General features: G+C 40.5%; 1 protein-coding gene across 1 annotated transcript; it reads left to right on the top strand.

Moving 5' to 3' along the window:
- Positions 1–19156: 19156 nt before the first annotated feature.
- On the top strand, positions 19157–20584 carry LOC308640403 (claudin-23-like; the record flags this gene model as incomplete). The annotated part of the gene is made up of 1 exon (XM_081312329.1): positions 19157–20584. The coding sequence occupies one exon, from the start codon at positions 19157–19159 to the stop codon at positions 20039–20041; it is 885 nt and encodes a 294-aa protein (XP_081168455.1). The 3' UTR covers positions 20042–20584.
- Between the last annotated feature and the right edge of the window lie 508 nt (positions 20585–21092).

The following is a 21092-nucleotide window of genomic DNA, read 5'->3' on the forward strand; positions in this document are numbered from 1 at the left end:
ACCTTGGTTTCAGCTGAAAGAAAGAATGAGACTATACCCAAGAAGACCACCTGGGGAGGAATGGACAGTGGCTGCAGCAATCCTGAGCTCAGGGAGTTCCAGTGGGTAGGAGTCAGAAGGGGCCACTATTGGCTATGCCTATTGGCTGTCTCCACCATTCCCACAAGAGGACCCCAAAAGACAAATAATTAGCTACCTCTTGTGCTTAAGCCAGTAAATTATAAATGTCTCAGTTGGATAAATCCTTTCAACCCCTCAATTCTTCTCCCCATCTTTTCTTGAGTCCCAAAGAAACATGGGAGTAGGAAAAAAAATAGAGAAGCAAGATGTCACTGTAGCCTAGCCACACTGTTGGGCCCCTAGCTGAGGGCAGGAAGAACCTAAGAAAGAATGTCGTAAGGCCAGTATGTTGGCATTGTGATATTGGACCATCTGGGCCTTTTTTGATATCTGGAAGGGACAAGAAATGCTATGAACTCAATCAGAACTATATGCAAGGACAGAGAAGAACAATTCTATAGAAAAGTAGATGAGGCAGAGTTGATAAAGAACCCAAATTGCATTCTACTTGAGGGAGTCCCTTAAAGTCCAACTTGCATGCAGGGCCTTGGGAAGGGGGACTCACCAGTGGAGGAGGAGCAGGTACATTGGAAGGAATCTGCTCTGCCCACCACTTCTTAAGGAATTTTTCCACTTTCTCCTAGGGAACTTTGGAGGTGAGTGATGGGCCAGGATGGTGGTGGAAGAACTGGTTCTGCATAGATGGTCTGGCTCCTGCTGTTCTCAAGAGATGAAGCCTGTGCCAAACACGGACGGTACAGGAAAAGTCACATTTCACATCCTGGTACAAAAGAACAGAAGCAAATGTGAGCTAGGTATGTTGCACAATGGCTGTCACCTCGTAGGTGCCCAGTTGATGGTAGCAACTAGTGTTTCCTCCTGAAAGATGCAGCAGCCTCATTCCATCATGGGCAGAATGATGGCTAAAATCCACCCCAAACCTTTAACTGTACCTACAACCTGAAACTCCACTCTCAACCATAAAATTGGCTTTAAGATGGTGGTTTTTCATTATGGGAACAAAACTAAATAGTGAATAAGAAACTCCAGTTCATCCCCAGTCCGAGGAGCATCCACTGCGTTTTGCTCCTGCAGTGGTTTTCTATCCAAATGGCTTTTTCATTTGACAGGATCTTAACTCAGAAAGAAACGGTTGTCAGGTCCCCGTCATTGGGTAGTGGAAATCTGGAAAGTTCATCAAGGGGAAATAATGTAGACAAACTTTAATCTGCCTCAGGTGTATTGATCTGATGCCTAACCACAAACAGGTAACCTGATTCACTTGAATCTCATTAAAATAACATTGAGGGGCAGGAGTGCAGCTTAGTGGTTAGAGCAATTGCCTAGCATCTAGCATGCACAAGGCGCTGGGTTCCATCCTCAGAACTGGCAAACAAACAAACAAAACACAATGAAAAACATCATCACAGCATTGTAAGAAATAGCTAACAATCATGTCACTATGTAGAAATTCCAATCTTTGTATTGTATGCAAGTAATACACACTAATTACAAAAAGTACCTCCAACAGTCCTATCCACTGAACGTAGATGAAATATTATTAGAATCTATTTTAATGAGCATGTGTTTTCTGGCTTGAGGTATTCTCTGTGAGGACTTCTTTAATTTTGGCTGTGATACTCAAAATATCTGTGAGTCATCACGAACTTTCAGCATGGTACAAATTAGTTTGGAAATCAAGACTGACATGATTATTTTGTTGCAACAGTGGTTTGTAATGAAAAGGAGGAGTCATGGAATTGAGAAATACTTTTTAATAATTTAGATATAATCCATTCAACACGTATTCATGGAGACCTATTATGTACCCACAGGTAAGTGCTGCAATAGGAAGCAGGATTTTTTTACTCGGAAGGTGTTTTCTGACATCTTTGGCTAAGGTATTCCTGGGATACTTTCGTTACTGACATCTTTGGCTAAGGTATTCCTGGGATATTTTCATGTATCTCTCTGGTTCAAACTCTGAGAGTGGGACTGTCATTAATTGCAGTGCCCAAGGATTTCAAGGAGTTGTTGGGGAGAGGCAGAGTTAATTTCCTCCATCACTGCCTCCTAGGTAGATGGTAGGTAATTGACCATGCTAAATACACAACCAATGCTCTGAAGATGACCAGGGAAAAGGTCAGAATAGTCACTGCTTCACTCTAAATGGGAAAAGAATATTGGAACAGAAGATGGGAGTGGATAAACTATGACATATAGTTATAGAGACAAAAACAGAGCAAGAGAGATAGGCAAATAGGGGGAATGACAGCCATACTTTCTTGGTAAAAATATTCTATGACAGATGGTCTGTTTTATTTTCAAGTGGGTTGACCTGACATCCTGTTCACTTTCACTTTAAACATGGGATGAGTACATTCCAACCAAAAGAAGAAGAGGAAAAAAGCAATGTGAAATTGTCATTGTTGTAGGTGGAAAGCGACACTGAATCAAGGGGAGGAAAGAGCACCCAGGTGGGTGGAGGAGAGTCTGTAAATGTGAGCAGACCCAAGAAGCAACCCAGCAAAAGACATCAGATCTACCAGATCTCATCCATGGAGTGCTTCTCTCTGATTTCTCCAAACCATCAAAGTCAAGGTCATCCACTCCCATCCACCAACACCCCTCTTCTCACCCTCTCGCTCTGAGCTATGGTTTCTGCCATTCACCCAGTCACCAGGCTGATCCACCCCTTCACTCACCACGTCCACTTTGCTCTTCTCCAAGACTACACTTGATGGTCCCCAATGGTTTGGGTCCATTGAGGATTAAACCACTGACCCTCCATGATTTTTCTCCTACTCTCCTCCACCTGGATCCCTTCTCTATCTACTTGGTAGAGGCTCATTAACTGGCATCTCCTGTACTCCCTTCTTTCCAGGAAGAGGGCTTCCCCACTGTGGCTAGCCGTATTCCTCCCAAGGGTCCAGCAAATACCGGGCAGTATAACTATGTGTGTCTGAAGGGGAGGGCGGGTTATGCAACTCAAAAATCAAAGAGAGCAGGGGTATAATTTTAAAGGCATACAAATGAAACTGAACTAAAAAGAAGTATGAAAATAATCATCGACTTGAGAAGAACGAAGCATGTCACAAAACAAGGAGATAAGATTGTTTTAGGTCCTGTTTTACTTTCAAGTGACTTGACCTGACATTCCATTCGATTTTGCCTTGAGCACCGAAAACACTACAGTCCATTCTTTTTTTAAAAAAGAGATATTTATATCCACATTCACCAAGAGCAAAGTGTTTTGAAAAGAACTTGATTTTCTTAATATTGTCAACAGTGCAACCTCTGAAAGAGGATGTGAGCTAGTAAAAATAATATACCTTTTTTTTCTATTTACCTCCAAGGATAAAAAAAAATAGCCAGATGATGGATTGGAATGTTAAAACTCTCAAAAAAAAAAAACAAAAACAAAACAAAACAAAAACAAAAAACCCCCACCTTTCTTTGGTTACATAGACAGATAATGAAGAGCACTCAATTCTGAGCCAAATTGTAATAAATGATATTCCGATGTGCCATAAGGAAGTGAAATGGTCTATTTTAAGGGCAAAGGGTATGTGGTGAAGGAAACCAGTTATAAACTAGTAGGATTTTCTTATTGCATCTTCTACCAGGAAGGGAGATCCTTCAGTTCATGTCACTAGTATAGGCCCCTTCACCCAGATGTCACCTGGAGAGTTGTGGGAACCTATTTGGATAAAACTAATCTGCAGTGACACTAAGGACATATTACAGAGAGAACAGCAGAAAGGAGACCAAGGGAAAATCCTGAATTTGTCATTTTCAACTTAATAGTTCCCAGTTGGAATTTCTGGGGGAAAAAAGGTTGTGTGAAGAGGTAGCTGAAATCAGGATTCTGTAGAGGAAAGCATTCATGAGTGGATTTTCAGAACAAAGTCCACAAAAGACAAAAGTCAAATCAAATCAATTCCTCCCATAGCCTGGCTGCTCCAGAGCTCCAACAATTTCCCAGACTTGACTTACATGCAAGCATTCCTGAGCCCCTTCGTCTCTGCCTCAAAAATCTTGCTAATCCTTTATGACCCAGTATAAATCTTCTCAACCTTCTCTGACTCAAAAAAACATCTTGCTAATCCTTTATGACCCAGTATAAATATCACTTCTGTGACCTTCTCATTTTGGTCCTGTGTCCCTGGAAATAGCACCCTGCACATACTTTTATTGTAGTGTTTATCTCTTGGTATCGTGACTGTATTTAAAATGTCTGTCTCCCCCTCTAAACTGAGCCAGTTTCCTTTCTGTCACCTGCCCTAAGCTCAGTGAGTGCTTAAGTTATGCTCAGTGAAAGAACTCATACATCATTGCACAGATGGAGGCCAACTCTGGACATCCTGGATTGGTCAGCCCTCAATTACCCTCTCTGCTCCTAGTTTCCAGTATCTGTTACAAGAAATCACTATTGGATGATTTCTAAAAGATTGATGACAACTCTAGGATTCTAAAGCAGTTTACTTGTGTATCAGTTAATTATTGCTGCATGACAACTCCCAAGAATGGGTAGCTGGCTGATATTTTTTTCTTCATAGAAAAGACTAGCATGCCCCCGCTAGTCTTGTCCAGGCACTTGGGTGTGATTATACTCAGTTGGCTGAGATGGAAGGTTCAGGATGAACTTGGCACCTGCCAGAGGACTTGGCACAAGTTGTCAGCTGGGTACTTTTGTTCTCTTCCAAGAGTCCTCTCTTCCTCTGGACACAAGACAAGCTTACTTACTTGGACAAACTCCTGTACACAGGCAACTATCAAGTTTCTGCTTATGTCACACGTGTGAGATTCCCATTGGCCACAGTTAGTTAATGAGGGAGGAAATTAGACTCTACCTCTTGCAAACAAAGGAGTAAAGAACATGTAGTCGTTTTTAATCTGCCACAACTTCACATACACTCTAGAATTTAATTTTGTTGCCGCTGCTCCTGTGAATGGGACTTCTTTTTTTATTATTATTATTTTTGGTTTTGCCTCTTTCTGCCAATATGTTTACACTTAATTATATGTTCTCATCTAATTGCATGGCTTGGCCCTTCTTGGTGAATATTAAAACATAGTTCTGAACTTACTAGGAATGGTTTTGCTGTTTCACCACTTCAAATGTTGAGTATTGATTTAAGCAGATATTCTTTACCACTGAGGAAATATCCTTCAATAGTCATGAGCCACGTAATGGCATTTGTGTCAGAGACAAACCACATGTATGACAATGATCACATTAGATTATGTAGCCTAGTGACATCATAGGTGTTTTGTTTGGTGTGAGTACACTCTGTGAAGTTGACACAATGATGAAATTGCCTAATGATATATCCCTCAGATCTTCTCCCCAGTGTTAATGTTGAATGACTGTATTTTATTTCACTACAGGTTTGGGTGGTGGTTGTTGTTTGTTTCAATCAGTAATTCATGTTGAATGCTAACCAAAAAAAAGGGATATTTTAGAATGAGTATTTGTTTCCATTTGATTTATTAATATAGTGGTTTATATTTATCAATTTCCTACCACTGAGTGTTCATTCTATTTCTTATACAAAGCACCCTCCTCCACCTCCCATTCTCTACTGCCAGATGGATAGTCCCAGGGGGGAGGGAGCGACTGTTCTGCATAGTTCATCAATGAGTTCCATTTCTCTTTCTTCCTCACCTGTTAGCATCTTGATATGTGTTGCTCAACACACTGGCGACTAGTCACATGAAGCTACTGAATGTCCAGAGTGTGGCAAGTCTGAATTGATGTGTGTACTAAGTGTAAAATACATTAGTTTTTAAAGACTGAGTACAAAAATATGCAAAATCTCTCATCAATAATTTTTATATTGAGTATATGTTGAGAAGATACTCCTTGGGATATATTGGATTAAATAAAATATAGTACTACAATTAAATTCACATGTTTCTTTTCACCTTTTTAAATGTGGCTACAAAGAAATTTTACATTAGAGTTATAAACTATTATACTATATACTATACTATATACTGTGTCCATCTTGTGTTTCTATAACAAAATACCTGAGGCTGCATACTTATACAGAAAAGTTTTTTTTAGCTTCCAGATTTGGTGGTCCACAGCCTTTACACCAGCACCTGCTCAGCCCTGGTGAGGACCTGCTGTCTACATCACAGTATGGGAGTTGGCCTCATGGTGAACATGAGCAGGAGCAGAAGAGAAAAAATATTACATGATGAGTCAGGAAGCAAGAGATCAGGGAGGAGCCAGGCTCTCCCTTCCCTTCCCTTCCTTTGTAGATATGGCCCAGGTTGTCTCAAAGGTGTCAGTCAATCAATCTTCCTGCTGCAGCTTCCCAAGTGCTAGGACTGCAAGCTCATCCCACCATACCTGACTAGGTTCATTTTTTCTTTTATATATATATTTATATTTATATTTTCAAATGGTCTTTGGAGAAAGGAGGCCTAGGGTTTGAACCCAGGACTTCATACATACTAGGCAAGAACTCTTACCACTGAGCTTCATCTGCCCCAGTCTAACAACTCACTCTCATGAGAACAATCCACTCTGTGAGATCAGCATTAATAATCCCTTCTTTGAGAATGTTCGCAAAGGTCTAATCATTTTGCACTCGGCCCCACCTCTTAAAGAGCTAAAAAGGGCAATGTTCTCAAAGATCTAATCATTTTGCACTAGGCCCCACCTCTTAAAGAGTCTACCATCTCAACACCACCACACTGGGACCAAGCTTCCAGCACATGAAGATTAGGGGGACTCACTCAAACCACATCCAAACCACAGCACATATGTAACGACACATACCTCCATTCAGCAGCACTCATCTACATGAATTCTACTCTTTGGTTGTACACATTCCTAAGAAATATTGGTATTTCTATTCAAAGATAGTTAAACATCCTTTTGATGAACAGTAGCAATAATAGCCCAAATTTGTTCTCATCTCTTTCTGTCCATGCCCTGGATAGTCCCCCAATCCCCACTCATTCTGGATTTAGCAAATGTGTCCAGAAGATTTAAAAGTGCCTATGCAACAGCCCTCTCTTGCTGCTGGAACCCTGAAACACAAGCAAACTGCCAGGCCAGACCCCTAGAGGATGAAAGGACACAAGGAAAGAGAGGCTGTGCCATCTGACACATCGCAGCTCAATTGCCACTTAGTCTCAGCCGCAAGACCAAGCCTCAGCAAGACCCACAGAAGCCCTACCCAGCCAAGCCACAAAATCAAAAGTAATAGTTATCATTTTAAGTGATAAAATTTTGATATAACTTTTATTTAGAGGGTTGGTTACCTGGAAAACTGGTAGAAAAAAGCCAATGGATTGAATACTTTTTGCCCTTTTTTTTAATATTTATTTTTTAGTTGGTCACAATATTTTTATTTATTTATTTTTATGTGGTGCTGAGGATGGAACCCAGGGCCTCACACGTGCTAGGTGAGCACTCTACTGCTGAGCCACAACCCCAGCCCCAACTTTTTGCCTTTCATAGAAATTATGGCATATATATATATATATATATATATATATATATATATATATATATATGTAAATGAGGATTGGCTAAACTCAGTTTAATTAGTAAAACCATTCTGTATTCTCTACTGTCCCTTGCAATAGGATATTTAACTAGCTACAACTGTCACCTGCATGTCACCCTTACTCTCACCTGCTTATCATACAGTTCAAAATTCACATATGCTAGGTTTCTCTCAAGAAACTTCCTCCTCCCCTAACCATTTATAGATAAGGACTCTTGCCTCCGTGAGGTAGGTTTTATTGCCTGTACAATCAGTAACTTTTCACAGGTAATGTGACTAACGTCATTCCTTCTCCTGAGAGTTTTCCAGCTAACTAACCCTCTAAATCCAGCCAACCTCCTCCCTGTGGGATCAGCAGATGTTCTCTGCACAAGAGAGGGAACCACATCTTCCAATTATTTAAAGCTGTTATTTAGGAGGTCAGCAGTCAAGAAGCACTGTGACCATAATTGGTCATGAACTGTATTCCAATAAAAGCAATTGTCCAAGAGATTTTAAATATTTAAATCAAAACACAAGTAACATTTGGCACAGAGTGTCAACTGGCCACCCTTTAGGAGAGATTCCAAATCCTAATATATTCACTTATGATTTTCTGTCTTCCTCCTTCTACCCACTGAACTTTGTATGCCCTTAACAGTATCATTTTATTACCCCAATTTGACATTTTGCATTCATGTTTTTCAATTAAATACAAATACTAGAATTCAGGAATTTTGAATTCTATTTTGAATGACTGAGAAAAAAATTAAATTAGTTTTAGACTTCTATATCAAAGCTGGCCAGTACCAACTTCCAAGGTTAATATAAATCCTTCTATAAAACTAACTCAATTTAAAAAGTGCCCAGGCTTTCAACACTTGAACTTGATTTTGAAGAATAAATAACTCAGGTCTAGACACAAAAGGAACGAGAGCTAAAATCCAGGTTATTGATAATAATCCCTGTTCCATATTAGTTAGTGAACTGGAAACACTGGTTTTAAAGCCAATCATATGTTGGCTCTTTATCTTATCTCCTACAGCAACACAAAACTAGATAGATATGAATACTGGCTATAATTGCAAATCACTAACCACATCATCAATATGAACACATTATTCTCAACTATACTCTTGAGAATTATAGGCTGCCATATTTAACCTACAATTGTTTTATTATAAGTTTTAGAAACAGTAGCTGAAGTGTTTAATGAGGTTGAAATTCAAGATTGCTTAAATATAGATTAATTCAGTTTTAAAAATATTAATAAAAGTACAATTGGAAGGGCTTACTCTGTTTTACATATTTAATAAGAGTTATCTCACCTATCCCTATAGCAATCCTACTGAAGAGAAACTGCTCCATTTTACACTTGAAGAAAAAAGATTCCAAGAGTTTGATTTGCCCAAAGGTAAACAGCAAGTGGCAGAGCCCTGTTCATGCCCAGGTCTGCTCCATGCCAGAGCTGGCACTAATCACATCCACTTCATCAGTCTGAAAATTGCTTTCCCTCTCCATATCTCAGAACTCACATCAGGAAAATAAGAAGGTGAGCTTACAACTTCTCTGAGCTTCTTCCACCTCCACCATTTGTTTATCTGAACATTCCCATTCTCTATTATTGGGTATTTGGGGTTTGTCCTAGTTTTTTTGACGAGGAACAGTCAGGAACCTGAGGATACCTGGCCAATTGTTCATACTGTGGGTTGCTATGGCTCCAAGTGAACCAAAAAACTGATAAAATGCCTTGCCGATGGCATCAGGTTTCACAAACAAGGGCCAAGCTGTGCAAGTTTAACAGGTTCCTTTTCAAATGGCTTTGGTAATGTGGAGGGGGCAGAGAAGGCTGCACTGATGAGAAAATGGGTTTTCTCAGAAACTTTTGCTTGGAAATTTCTCTATTTTACAAGATTTGCTTTTCACTTATTACATTTTAAACAATTCTCTTGCCAACCATAAAGTGAGCAATATACATTTCTGCATATATCAGTATGATGTGGTTTTAAAATCACTATGTAAGTGTTAATCATGGGTACCTTCTCTATTCAGGACAATTCGTCCCCATTTCTGTCTGGGAGAAACTTAAGTGAGAATAGCAGCAAGACAGGAAAAGAGCTTTCCAGCACAGATCCACACTGTTTCCCACTCTTATCAATGGGCCATACTGAATAAACCTGTCGTGCTACTCAGGGGTACAACAAGGGTACTATTGTCCAGGAAGGGAGTATTATCGTGATCTAAAAATAAGGACATAGACACTTGCTTTTGTACTCCTTTTTCGTTCCCAATCTGAAGAATTTATCCATCAAAGCTGCTTATTAATTTTATGAATTTTCACTTCATCCAAAATAACTAGATTTCACAGGATGAAGCAATAGTTCCTTTCAAAGCCACTATAGCTCTATTCCTTTAGGCTAAAATTTGCACCTTTAATCTACTTTAAACTGCTTACTAAAGATTATGGACTAGCCATATACCTCTTTTGCCTATGTTACTAGGCTCAGTGCATCTCTTTCTCACACATATTCAGAATTCACATAGCATGACATTGTAAACATAACATTAGGTCATTCATAGGATTGTCTTATCTGCATAGCAACCATAGGAAAGGGTATCCAGAGTTCCAGGAAGAAAAATGAGAAAATATGTTTCCTAATATTTCTCAGTACACTGTCCTCACCAGAATTACAAACATAATAATATAAAAAATAACGAGCAGAACAAAAAATAATAAAAAATGAGAAATCAGAACATGTGGCTATTCTACTTACCAGTCTACAGTACAATTGCCAAATACATTCTTAAAGTTTAAAATAAATGCCAGATCTGAGTTTTGTGTTTCATGACTGATTTATATGTTGAATCTCACAATTGCTGTGTTTTCATGTCATCCATACACATGACAAAATTTAGAATTATAGAAAATGCCACCTTATTTTTTCCTAGAATATATGCATATCATTTATTGTACATGCATTTCTGTGACTGCCTTGATGTTACATCAAAATAGAATTTAGCACTTATAATTTTTCACAATATCTGGCCTAGTTATGAACATAAAAATTGAATATCCATAATTATGGAAGAAAAATTTGTGTCATAAGAATGTGAGATTTTACTCCAAAGAAGTGGAGAAGCTTCACTTAAAAATGATATTCTTCCTTTTTTAAGTTTTAGAGAAAGAAAATGTGTATAATGCAAATAAAAATTGACTATAAATCCTATCACTCTAAAAGAACCAGAGCTAACATTTTGGTATATTTCTTTTTAATATTTTTCTATACATATATATTCTTTTAACCTAATTCACTTCATACTACAACACTGTTTTTTTTTTTTTAATAAAGGGTATTGTGAACAAGACCTTCATAAATCTTTCCATATATTCTGTTTATTGAAACAAAATATCTTACAAGTAAATTGAGAAATTAAAGGGAAGTCACAGTTAAGAGGTTCTTTTTTTTTAATTGTATAATCACCTCTGAAATAATGCACTATTTATTCTACTTCCAGCAGTAATATATGAAAGGAAAGCGGGGAACTGGGAAATGGGCCAACAAGAAATGAAAGATGGAGATCAGGCAGAGATACACATGAGAGAGTTTATTTGTCAGAACTGACAAATAAAGGCACATCTCTCCATAGACTGAGAGGCAATACAGATTTGGGATTGGAGACTTTTATGGGGGTGGCTCAGGGATTAGAGCCAGGTGGGTCCTAATGTGGGTGGTTTAAGGGTGGGAATGGTATGAAGGAGTGGTGAGCCTTTCCTGGGCAGGAAAATGGTGGCTGTCACTTAAGATGGCTGCCCAGATGCTAAGCAAGGACATTACAATTTTATCCCTTTGTCCCCCACCATGTCTGCCCAAAAGAGGTATATTTTTTTCCCTTTAAATACTCCAACTTAAGAATAAAAAAGTATCCTCAGTTTTATTTTATACTTAGGTGAATAAAACAGTCATCTAACATATTGCCTTTAAGCATGTTTATTAGATATTTATTTTCTTCTGTGATTATGCACATTCTTTGTTTTTCATGGTGATGCTAAATTTTCTAGTTGATTTGCCAAATGAGTGAATAAGAAATACTAAACTCTTTTCTGACACATAAACTAAGAAGATTTGCCCTAATTTTGTTTAGGGCATTTTGAAACCAAAAGATTTTAAACTTACATATATTTATACGTTAATCAACTATTTTTTTCTCTACAATTATCATCTTTGATATTTTGCTCAGAAAACTGTTCCATATTCTATTGATTTATCTTCATTTCCTCTTCCAATTCTTTCAGTAATTTATTTCTTATGTCACTATACCATTGTGTTAATCAGATTTCTGTTGCTATAACAAAATATCTTATAAAATTCACTTATTTCAGAAAAGGTTTATTTCAGCTTATGGCTTTGGAAGTTCAACTCCATGAACTATTGATCCTGTTGCTTTGGGCCTGTGGTGAGGTCACACATGAAAATAAGAGTCAACAGTGTGGGAGCATGTGAAAGAGATAAACCACCTACTGATAAACCACCCACCGAATGTCCAGGAAGCCAAAGAGAAGATGAGAAAGGGGCCAGGGTCCTATCTCCTAAAGTTTCCACCATCTGCCATTAGCACCACTCTGGGGCCAAGTCTATATAATACACGGACCTTTGAGAGACATCCAAGATCCAAACTAGAGCAGCAATTCACCTAGACCTGGGGCTGACACATTTCATGATGTATGGACTGACATTTCTGCTTCTCCCCAAGCTAACAATTGCCACAACAATACTGGATTTTCATGCTTTTCTCCATGATTCAAAATCCCATTCTTATCATAACTTTGTACATAAGCAGAGTTCACTTCTTTACCTTTCTAGTCTAGTGCTAATATCATGCCATTTAAATGATTATAGCAACGAAAATATGCATACCCTCCCAGGACTGTATTTTTAAAAAACAGTTTCTTGATTTGTTTTCACTCGTTCATTTATCCTGCTGAACTTTGAAATCACCTCCGCAATCCTAGTTTCAATTTTTATTTTTATGGAGTTGAATCTATACATTTATTTGGAAAGCATGAGTTTTTCCATTAGGATTTTACCCAGTGGTTGACAGAGTAGTTTGTTTAGTTCATACCAGAGATTGAACCCAGGGGTGCTTAACCACTGAGCAACATCCCCAGCCCTTTTTATATTTTATTTAGTGACAGAGTTTCACTGAGTTGCTTAGTGTCTCACTAGATTGCTGAGGCTGGCTTTGAACTCACAATCCTCCTGCCTCAGCCTCCCAAATGTCTGGGATTATATGCCTATACCACTGTGCCCAGCTTAACCATGAAATTTTTTAAAAAAGATAAATTGTGACAAACGGAAATGCTTGTGTTTTTTTTAAAAATATCATATTATAGATGAAAAGTATCTCAAAGACCTAAAGGAACTGATCTATGGCATGATAAATATTTTTGTCCCTCAGTAGACAGGATTGATGGAGTTGAAGATAAGCAGAAAGGTGAGCCAGTAACAGTAACTGGCCCCTGACAGCAGCCCCATCCCACCTTATATCCCCACCTTTGCCAAGGAGGCAACTGTGATGTCAAAGCTGAGAAGAGGTGGGAGTCTCCAGAAATTAAAACTTGAACATATGTTTTAAGGTGGCATGTATGAGAGGGATGGCAAATTGATTCTTGCTTTAGATAGCCAACCACCTCACAAGAAAATGAAATACAAAAGGTAAAAAAAATGACATATGCTATCATAGCAGCATTATTCACAGTAGCCAAAAGGTAGATTGATGATAGACTGAATATTGATGATAGACTGGATAAACCAAGTGTGGTACATAGACAGAATGGAATTATTCATCCCTAAAAAGAAAAGAAATTCTGAAATATGCTGCAACATAGATGATACTTGAATACATTATTTTAAGTGAAGTAAACCAGTCACAAAGAGATCAATATTGCATAATTTTGCTTATATAAGGTGTCTAGAGTAGTCACTTTCATAGCAATGGAAAGTAAAGAGGTGGTTGTCAGGGTTTGGAGGAGGGTGGAGAGGGGAGTTAAATAAAGTGTAGATAGACTTTCAGTTTTGCAGGATAGAAAGAGTTTTGGACAGTAGAATAAATCAGACATAACTTTCCTATATTCATGTATAAATACATGACCAATGAAACTCCACATCATGTACAACTGCAAGAATGGGATGCTAATCAAAATAAGTTACGTTCTATGTATATATAATATGTCAACATACACTCTATTGTCATGTATATCTAAGAAGAACACATTTTTAAAAAAGAAAAACAAGAGTTTTGGACATTAGAATAACAATCTGAATGAGCTTAGCATTACTGTACGCTTAAAATGACTTAAGATGATGCATTTTAAATTACATGTATTTTAGTACATTTAAAAAAATGTATGCTAGCTCCTCCTTTTGTGTTATTATGTAGGAATTTTACAGAACTTCTTTCATTTACTTGACAACTATTTCTTGAGTACCTGCTAAGAGCTAGGTACTAGTCTAAGGGCTGAGATGTGGCCACAAACAGAAGCGGTAAGGTATCTAGTCCTTAGGACATACAGTGCACAGGAGGAAACAAAATAAATGTTTTGTAATGACAAGTATTATGAAGAAAACAAATTAGAATGGATGTAACACTGAGCTAATTGGAGGCAACTTTTAATTGGGTGTCAAAGGTTATTGCAGTATTAGGTACGTGTGACTGAGAAAACAGCCGATTAGCCATACGCCAACAAGAAAGTAAAAGCTATTTTGAAGCACTCTTCAATTCAGGCTGCTTCAGTGCGATTTAAAAATACACAACAACCATAGTTTAATTTTTTTCATGGTCTAACTTTTAATACTTACTGAACTAGATTTTTCATAGGAAGAATAGTGGTAGTATTCAGGGCTTTATTCTCTGAAGAGAGTAAAACACAAAGGCCTGGGAAAGGGACCCTGGTGGGTCCCCCCTGTTGACTTGCCAAAGGTTATAGTGTGACTTTTTAAGATGAAACCGTTGCCAATGATTGCAGCTCTGTGCACAGCAGTACCTGGGGCCCAGTGTGGGCAGGTTAACAGGACTCCATTTGTCTCTTTAAAATTAGTTGCTGGAGGCCCTGAATCCAACTAGAGCAAGGCCAACTGACTCTTGCACTACCTCCACTTCCCTCTTCATAAAAGAAAGCTGTTCTGGGATCTAAGGATCCGCTTACAAAGGCACGGATCTCAGCAATCACTTGTCTTTGCCCCATTAGATCTCATGCTCTGTTTCTCAATCAGCCTTACCATGAACTTGGAGCCCTGGAAAGAAGAGGCCAGTTCTAAAATCAGAGGCCTTTCTTAGATGCCATAGAAGGAGATCTCTGCACAGCCTGCACTTCTTTATCATTAATTTCTGAACTTAAACCGTACTTCATTATCTAGTATGCTGAGAAAACAAACATGCTCATGGAGGTGTGTGTAACAATCTACCAGGAGCACAGGACAGAAAGGGATAAAATTGATATATTGAGGGGCCCAGACACTAGAACACGTTTTGGGAAGAAAAACAGAATAGGATGAACCTGATCCCTGCCCTCAGACTGGCTAGAACACAAAATGAATCAAGCACTAAGGAATCGTGGCAGGTAGTCTGCAAGAAGAGGGGTTATAGAACTACAAAACAGGAAACGTTACCTTAAGGAATGAGGGAAAACTTCCAGAGAAAATGGCATGCAAGCAGAGATCTGAAGTGTTCCTTGAGGCTGGGAGTGGCAGGCAGGGCATAACCCATTCAGGTATAGAGTGTGAGGAGGTGGTGGGAGGGGAAGGTGAGACCAGGCTGAATGCAGGTTGGGGCTAAATTTTACAACATATTTATTCATTTAGTAGCAAGCAGACACAAATACAGTCCTTCAGTCTGTAAATCTGATAAAAATGTCCTTTATCCATTAGATGCTCCAACAACCAGTAAAAGTATACCTCTGTTTTCTCCATTCTTTCTGAAAATGTCTGGATAAAACTAAGGAAAACATCACCATTCCAGTCCTCATCCTTTGCATCAAAATAAAGATCAAAAGACATTTTGAAAAGTTCTTTACAAAAAAGAAATACGAATTCAGTGAATATACATTCAAAACAAAGGTAGTCAGAGGAATTGGAACATTTGTGCACTGTTGTGGGAATGAAAAACGATGCAGCTGCTATGGAAAGTATAGTGGCCCCTCAAAAAAAAATTAAAATAGAATTACCACATAATCCAACAACTCCACTTCTAGGCATATACCAAAAAAAGAAAAGACTAAATGTACGGCATCAAAAAGATTTTAGTGCAATCATGTTCATAGCAGCATTATTCATAAGAGCCAAAAATTGGAAACAACCCAACCTTGAGATGTGACTGAAGAAACACAAGTAATATATACATAGTGTAAATATTATATGGTTAAGAAACAAGGAAACACTGAGACATGCTATAGCACTGATGAGGACATTATGCTAAGTTAATAAGCCAGAAATAATACTGTATGATTCCACTTAGATAAGTACCTAGAGTAGTCAAATTCATGGAGATAAAGAATCATGGTTGAGAAGGACTACAGGGTTAGAGAAGAATGCAAAGTTCACACTTAATTGATAGAGTTTCCATTTGGGAATGTTTTAATCGGCTTTTTTTTTTTTTGCTGCTGCAACCAACTTTACTTGGTCTGGTCATAACCTTCCATTTCCTTACAATGTTCTCGTGGCAAGTGTCTGCTTATGGATTCCTTTCACACTCCATGATGTAGTGGTTTTTCGGTCACACTCAATTTTGATCCCTGAGATTTGGAAGTGTTTTAGTCAATTTTTTTTTTTAGCCACTGTGAACAAAATACCTGAAAAGAACAATTTTAGATGAGGAAAAGTTTATTTTGGGGTTCACAGTTTCAGAGATCTCAGTCCATAGAAGGTTGACCTCATTGTTTGAGACAGAGTATCATGGCAGAAGGGTGTGGTGGAGGAAAGCAGCTCAGGACATGACATCAGGAAGTAGCATCAGGAAGCAAAGAGACTGTTGCCCTGGGCAGGGACAAAATATAAACCCCAAAGGCACACCCCCAAATGACCACTTCCTCCAGTCACACCCTACCTGCCTACAGTTACCACCTAGCTAATTCCCATCAGGGGATTAACACCCTGATTAGGTTAAGGCTCTCATAACCCAATCATTTCACCTCTAAACTTTCTTGCATTGTCTCACACATGAGCTTTTGAGGGACACCTCATATGTAAATCATAACAAGGAAGATGAAAAGATTCTGGAGATGGATGGTAGTGGCGGTTACACGCCAACTTAAATACACTTTAAAATTGTTAAGATGGTAAATTTTATAATATCTGTACTTATCACAATTTTTTTAATCTTTTTTTTAGAGTGAGAGAGGAGGGAGAGAGAGAGAGAGAGAGAGAGAGAGAGAGAGAGAGAGAGAGAATTTTTAATATTTATTTTTTTTAGTTCTCGGGGGACACAACATCTCTGTTGGTATGTGGTGCTGAGGATCGAACCCTGGCCGCACGCATGCCAGGCGAGCGCGCTACCACTTGAGCCACATCCCCAGCCCACAATTTTTTTAAGTTAAAAAAGAAATCGCAAAGCTTGTAATTCCCATCCCTGGGATTGTTCCCTTCAGAATATCCAAAATTATTTCAAAGCACCTCTGAATTAATTTTGACTTTTAGAAATAGTTTTTTTTACTTTTAAAATATCAATTATTTCAATTACTTTTGAAACAAAAATTCCAAATATTTTTAAACTTTGAACTTGACCTCTATAATAGACACATACCATACATGATTGCCAAACCTTTTAATATAATTTCCTACATTTAGAGTGCCACTTTACCAAAATACAATTCCCACACTTCCTTCCTTTCTAGGTTGAAGGCGTGTAAAAACTAGTTTCCACCTATCAGACCCACCCTTGTGAGACTTGGATAGTGAAGTGTGCAGTGTGAGGTGGGAACCATTATGTGGACATCAATATTCCTTTTTTTTTTTTTTGCTTGTGTGTGTATGTTTTGTTTATTTTTATAATATTGGGATTGAATCCAGGGGTACTCTACCAAGGTTTTTTAAAATAATTATTTCTTAGTTTTAAGTGGACACAATATCTTTATTTTACATTTATGTGGTGCTGAGGATCAAACCCAGTGCCTCCTGCATGGTAGGCAAGCACTCTACCACTGAGCCACAATCCCAGCGCCTAGAAACAGTTTTATAATTCTAACAAATTATAAGGACAATACATTTCCATGGTCCATAATATGAGACGTACAGAAAAAAAAATTGTTAGAGAATAATTTATAAAGTAAAAATCATGAGTTTCACTCAAACATAAACTGTGCATGTGTCAAATATTTTAATTCAATATTTAAGGGGAAAAATACTATGATGTTAAAAGCAGTTCAAAAGGACAACGCAAAGAACACATACCTAAGGCAAACAGCAATGCTAACATGTTAACTAGTCAGTATCCATTGGGCAATGATCAATGATATTCCATCTGGACAAACTCATTTGCATACTATGGACAAAAATAATTTGAACTATTACAGGTTTTCTACAATTTACAGAGATGGAAATAGACAAAGCCAAGGAAAGGCCACAGGACGCTCTGGGGTTAGATAAACCTGCAAAGTGCGCCATAAAGGACACTCAATAATCCGTCCCGCCCCGCCCCGCTGCTTTTTCCCACCTCGAAGTCTTCCACGATGCTGAAACACCCTGGCTTTGATCCTTTTGAGTTAAACTTAGTCGGGAAGGCGGAGCATTTACTAAACAACTTGATTGCAACATTTTGGGGCGCGCTTCTCGCCCAGGGCTTCTTTGGCGCACACCTGTCCCGCGCATCCCAGGCAGCTGGGCGCGTGCGGTGCCGCACACTCTGCAGCTAGTGGCCGCAAGTCGACTGCGCAGAACTAGGGGATCATCGGATAGCAGCTGAGAGTGCAGGGAGAAGCTAATCTGCAGGGGCCAAGCAGTGACCAAAGAAAACTCTGAGAACTGAGATCCGCTGAAAACCCGGGAAACTGCGCAGCAACCAAGACCCGTGGGGCTACCCGGCGTCACCGCCTCTTTCCTTCCCCGCCCATGGCCTGCCAGGCCCCAGCCAGGAGCCAGGGGCGGGGCGACCTTTGCTCAGTCCAGGAGCCATCACAGCCGGGCGGGTTCAAGCGGTCTAGCTGAGGGCTGGGTGTCCGAATCTCCCCGAGTCCGAGGTCTCAGAGTGCCAGGTGGCTCCGGAGCTTCTCGAGCTCACCTCCTGCTCCTCCCACCCAGACTGGGTTTGGCCACCCAGTCCCGCACCTGGATCCGCGGTTTCGGTCAGACCCGCCCGCGAACTGGTTTCGATTAGGGACAGAAGCGGGGCGGGAGGGCGGAGCGGCCAGGATGCGAGGAGGCGACTAGGGCGAGCCACGGAGTGGGGACAGACCCGTGCGGGAGACAAAGAGCGGCCGGAGAGAGCGGGGCGCAACGCCGCGGCCCAAGGAGCGCCCGAGCTGACTTCGGGGGTCAGAAGCCGGAGGAGCTTCAATACAGAAGGCAGCAGAGAGCCGTCGTGCGGCGGGTCTCCCCGGGATGCCGACGCCGGTGGTGATGACGCTGGGCATGGTGCTCACGCCCTGCGGGCTGCTGCTCAACCTGATCAGCACACTGGCCCCCGGCTGGCGACTGGTGAAGGGCTTCCTCGACCAGCCGGTGGACGTGGTGCTGTACCAGGGCCTGTGGGACATATGCCGTGAGCAGAGCAGCCGTGAGCGCGAATGTGGCCAGCCGGACCAGTGGAGCTACTTCGAGGCCCAGCCGGTGCTGGTGGCGCGGGGACTCATGATCACGTCGCTGGCCACCACCGCCGTCGGGCTGCTGCTGGCGTCGCTCGGCGTGCGCTGCTGGCAGGAGGAGCCCCAATTCCTGCTGGCGGGCCTCTCGGGCGTAGTGCTCTTTGCCGCGGGCCTCTTCAGCCTCATCCCGGTCTCCTGGTACAATCACTTCTTGGGGGACCGCGAAGTCCTGCCCGCCCCGGCCCAACCGGTCACTGTAGAGGTTAGCTATAGCCTGGTGCTGGGCTACATGGCCAGCTGCCTATTGCTGTTGGGAGGCTTCTCGTTAGCGCTCAGCTTCGCGCCTTGGTGCGAGGAGAATTGTCACAGCTGTCGCAAGGCGCCCCCAGCCGGGCCGCGCCGCAGCAGCATCAGCACAGTCTACGTGGACTGGCCAGAGCCCACACTTACACCGGCCATCAAGTACTACAGCGAGGGCCAGCACCGGCCGCCACCCACCGAATATGGTGCCACTCGCAAGCCCAAGGTCGGTTTTCCCATGCCGCATCCGCTGCCCAAGGCTTACACCAACCCGGTGGACGTGCTCGACGGGGAGGGGGGAAAGGCAGCCACCTCCCAGGGGGCATCCTCGCGCAGCACCCGGCCCTGTCACAGCTTGCTGCCCTGCGATTCTGATCTGTAGACCTCACCTCCTCCTTCCACCTGCACGGCGAAGACCCCGGGCTTGGGAATGCCTGCACCGTTCTACCTTGAACTTGCCAGCTGAGAAGCAGTCTGACTGGGGATTGGAACCCCCTCACCTTCCTGAAACTGGTTGGAAGGGCGATCTTCCTTTACTGTGACCAAACTAGGCTCTTTGGCTCTTTGGACGTTTAGTTCAGGTTAGGACAGTTTTTTGTTTGTTTGTGTGTGTGTTTGTTTTTAGAATTTCATTTTTCTTTGCTGAAGGAGAGAAAGGTATTGTTTGTGTTAACAACCAGGGACAGTAAACAACAAGAAAAAGTTGAAATCAACAAAAAAAGAGGCTCAAAACTGGTTTAAGTGTAACTTGACACTATAGTATTCTAACACTAATGAATCTTGGATCAGTATAATCATTGCATTTTATTTTTCCTTTGCTTTTTAACTTCTTGTCATGCCAACTCTGGAAAGGCCAGTGTATTTCTGGTTGTATATGAACCCAGGCTCTTCAAGAGTCATGAAAATACCAGCAGCTTTAGTGGCTTTTATTGAACAAATAATCTGGTTAACTCATGCATACGTCTCTTCTTGTGTAGATAGGATTTATCTTTTTTATCACTTGTTTTGGTGTGAAAGGTCATTCAAGAGCTTCTCTTCCAGAAGCAAGGTAAATGAAGGCATGCACACAATACTGTTTTCTTCCTTGAATACCTCACCCTGGACACAGAAGACTCTAGATTTAATATTTTTTTACAAAATGGAACCTCATAGCCAGATATGTATATATCTTTTATTTATAAATAAAAAATTTAAACATCAGTTTCAGTAGGCCATGAAAGCTTTCTATATCTCCAGTACCACTTTCGATAGTTGCAGCATTCTTGACTAACCATTTCCTGGCTACCTAGGCACTGCTTCTGAAATCTAGCAGTCAGACCTTTGCACCTCTCTGCATTAGATTACAAAAAGAACACCCCCACCCTCCTCAATCCCTGATTGCTTTTGTTTCCAGGTTTGTGCAGCATTCTGTACCAAGCCAAGGCTATTGTTGA

Source organism: Spermophilus citellus, assembly GCF_964194105.1.
Source record: "Spermophilus citellus genome assembly, contig: SCAFFOLD_161, whole genome shotgun sequence".
Taxonomy (NCBI): domain Eukaryota; kingdom Metazoa; phylum Chordata; class Mammalia; order Rodentia; family Sciuridae; genus Spermophilus; species Spermophilus citellus.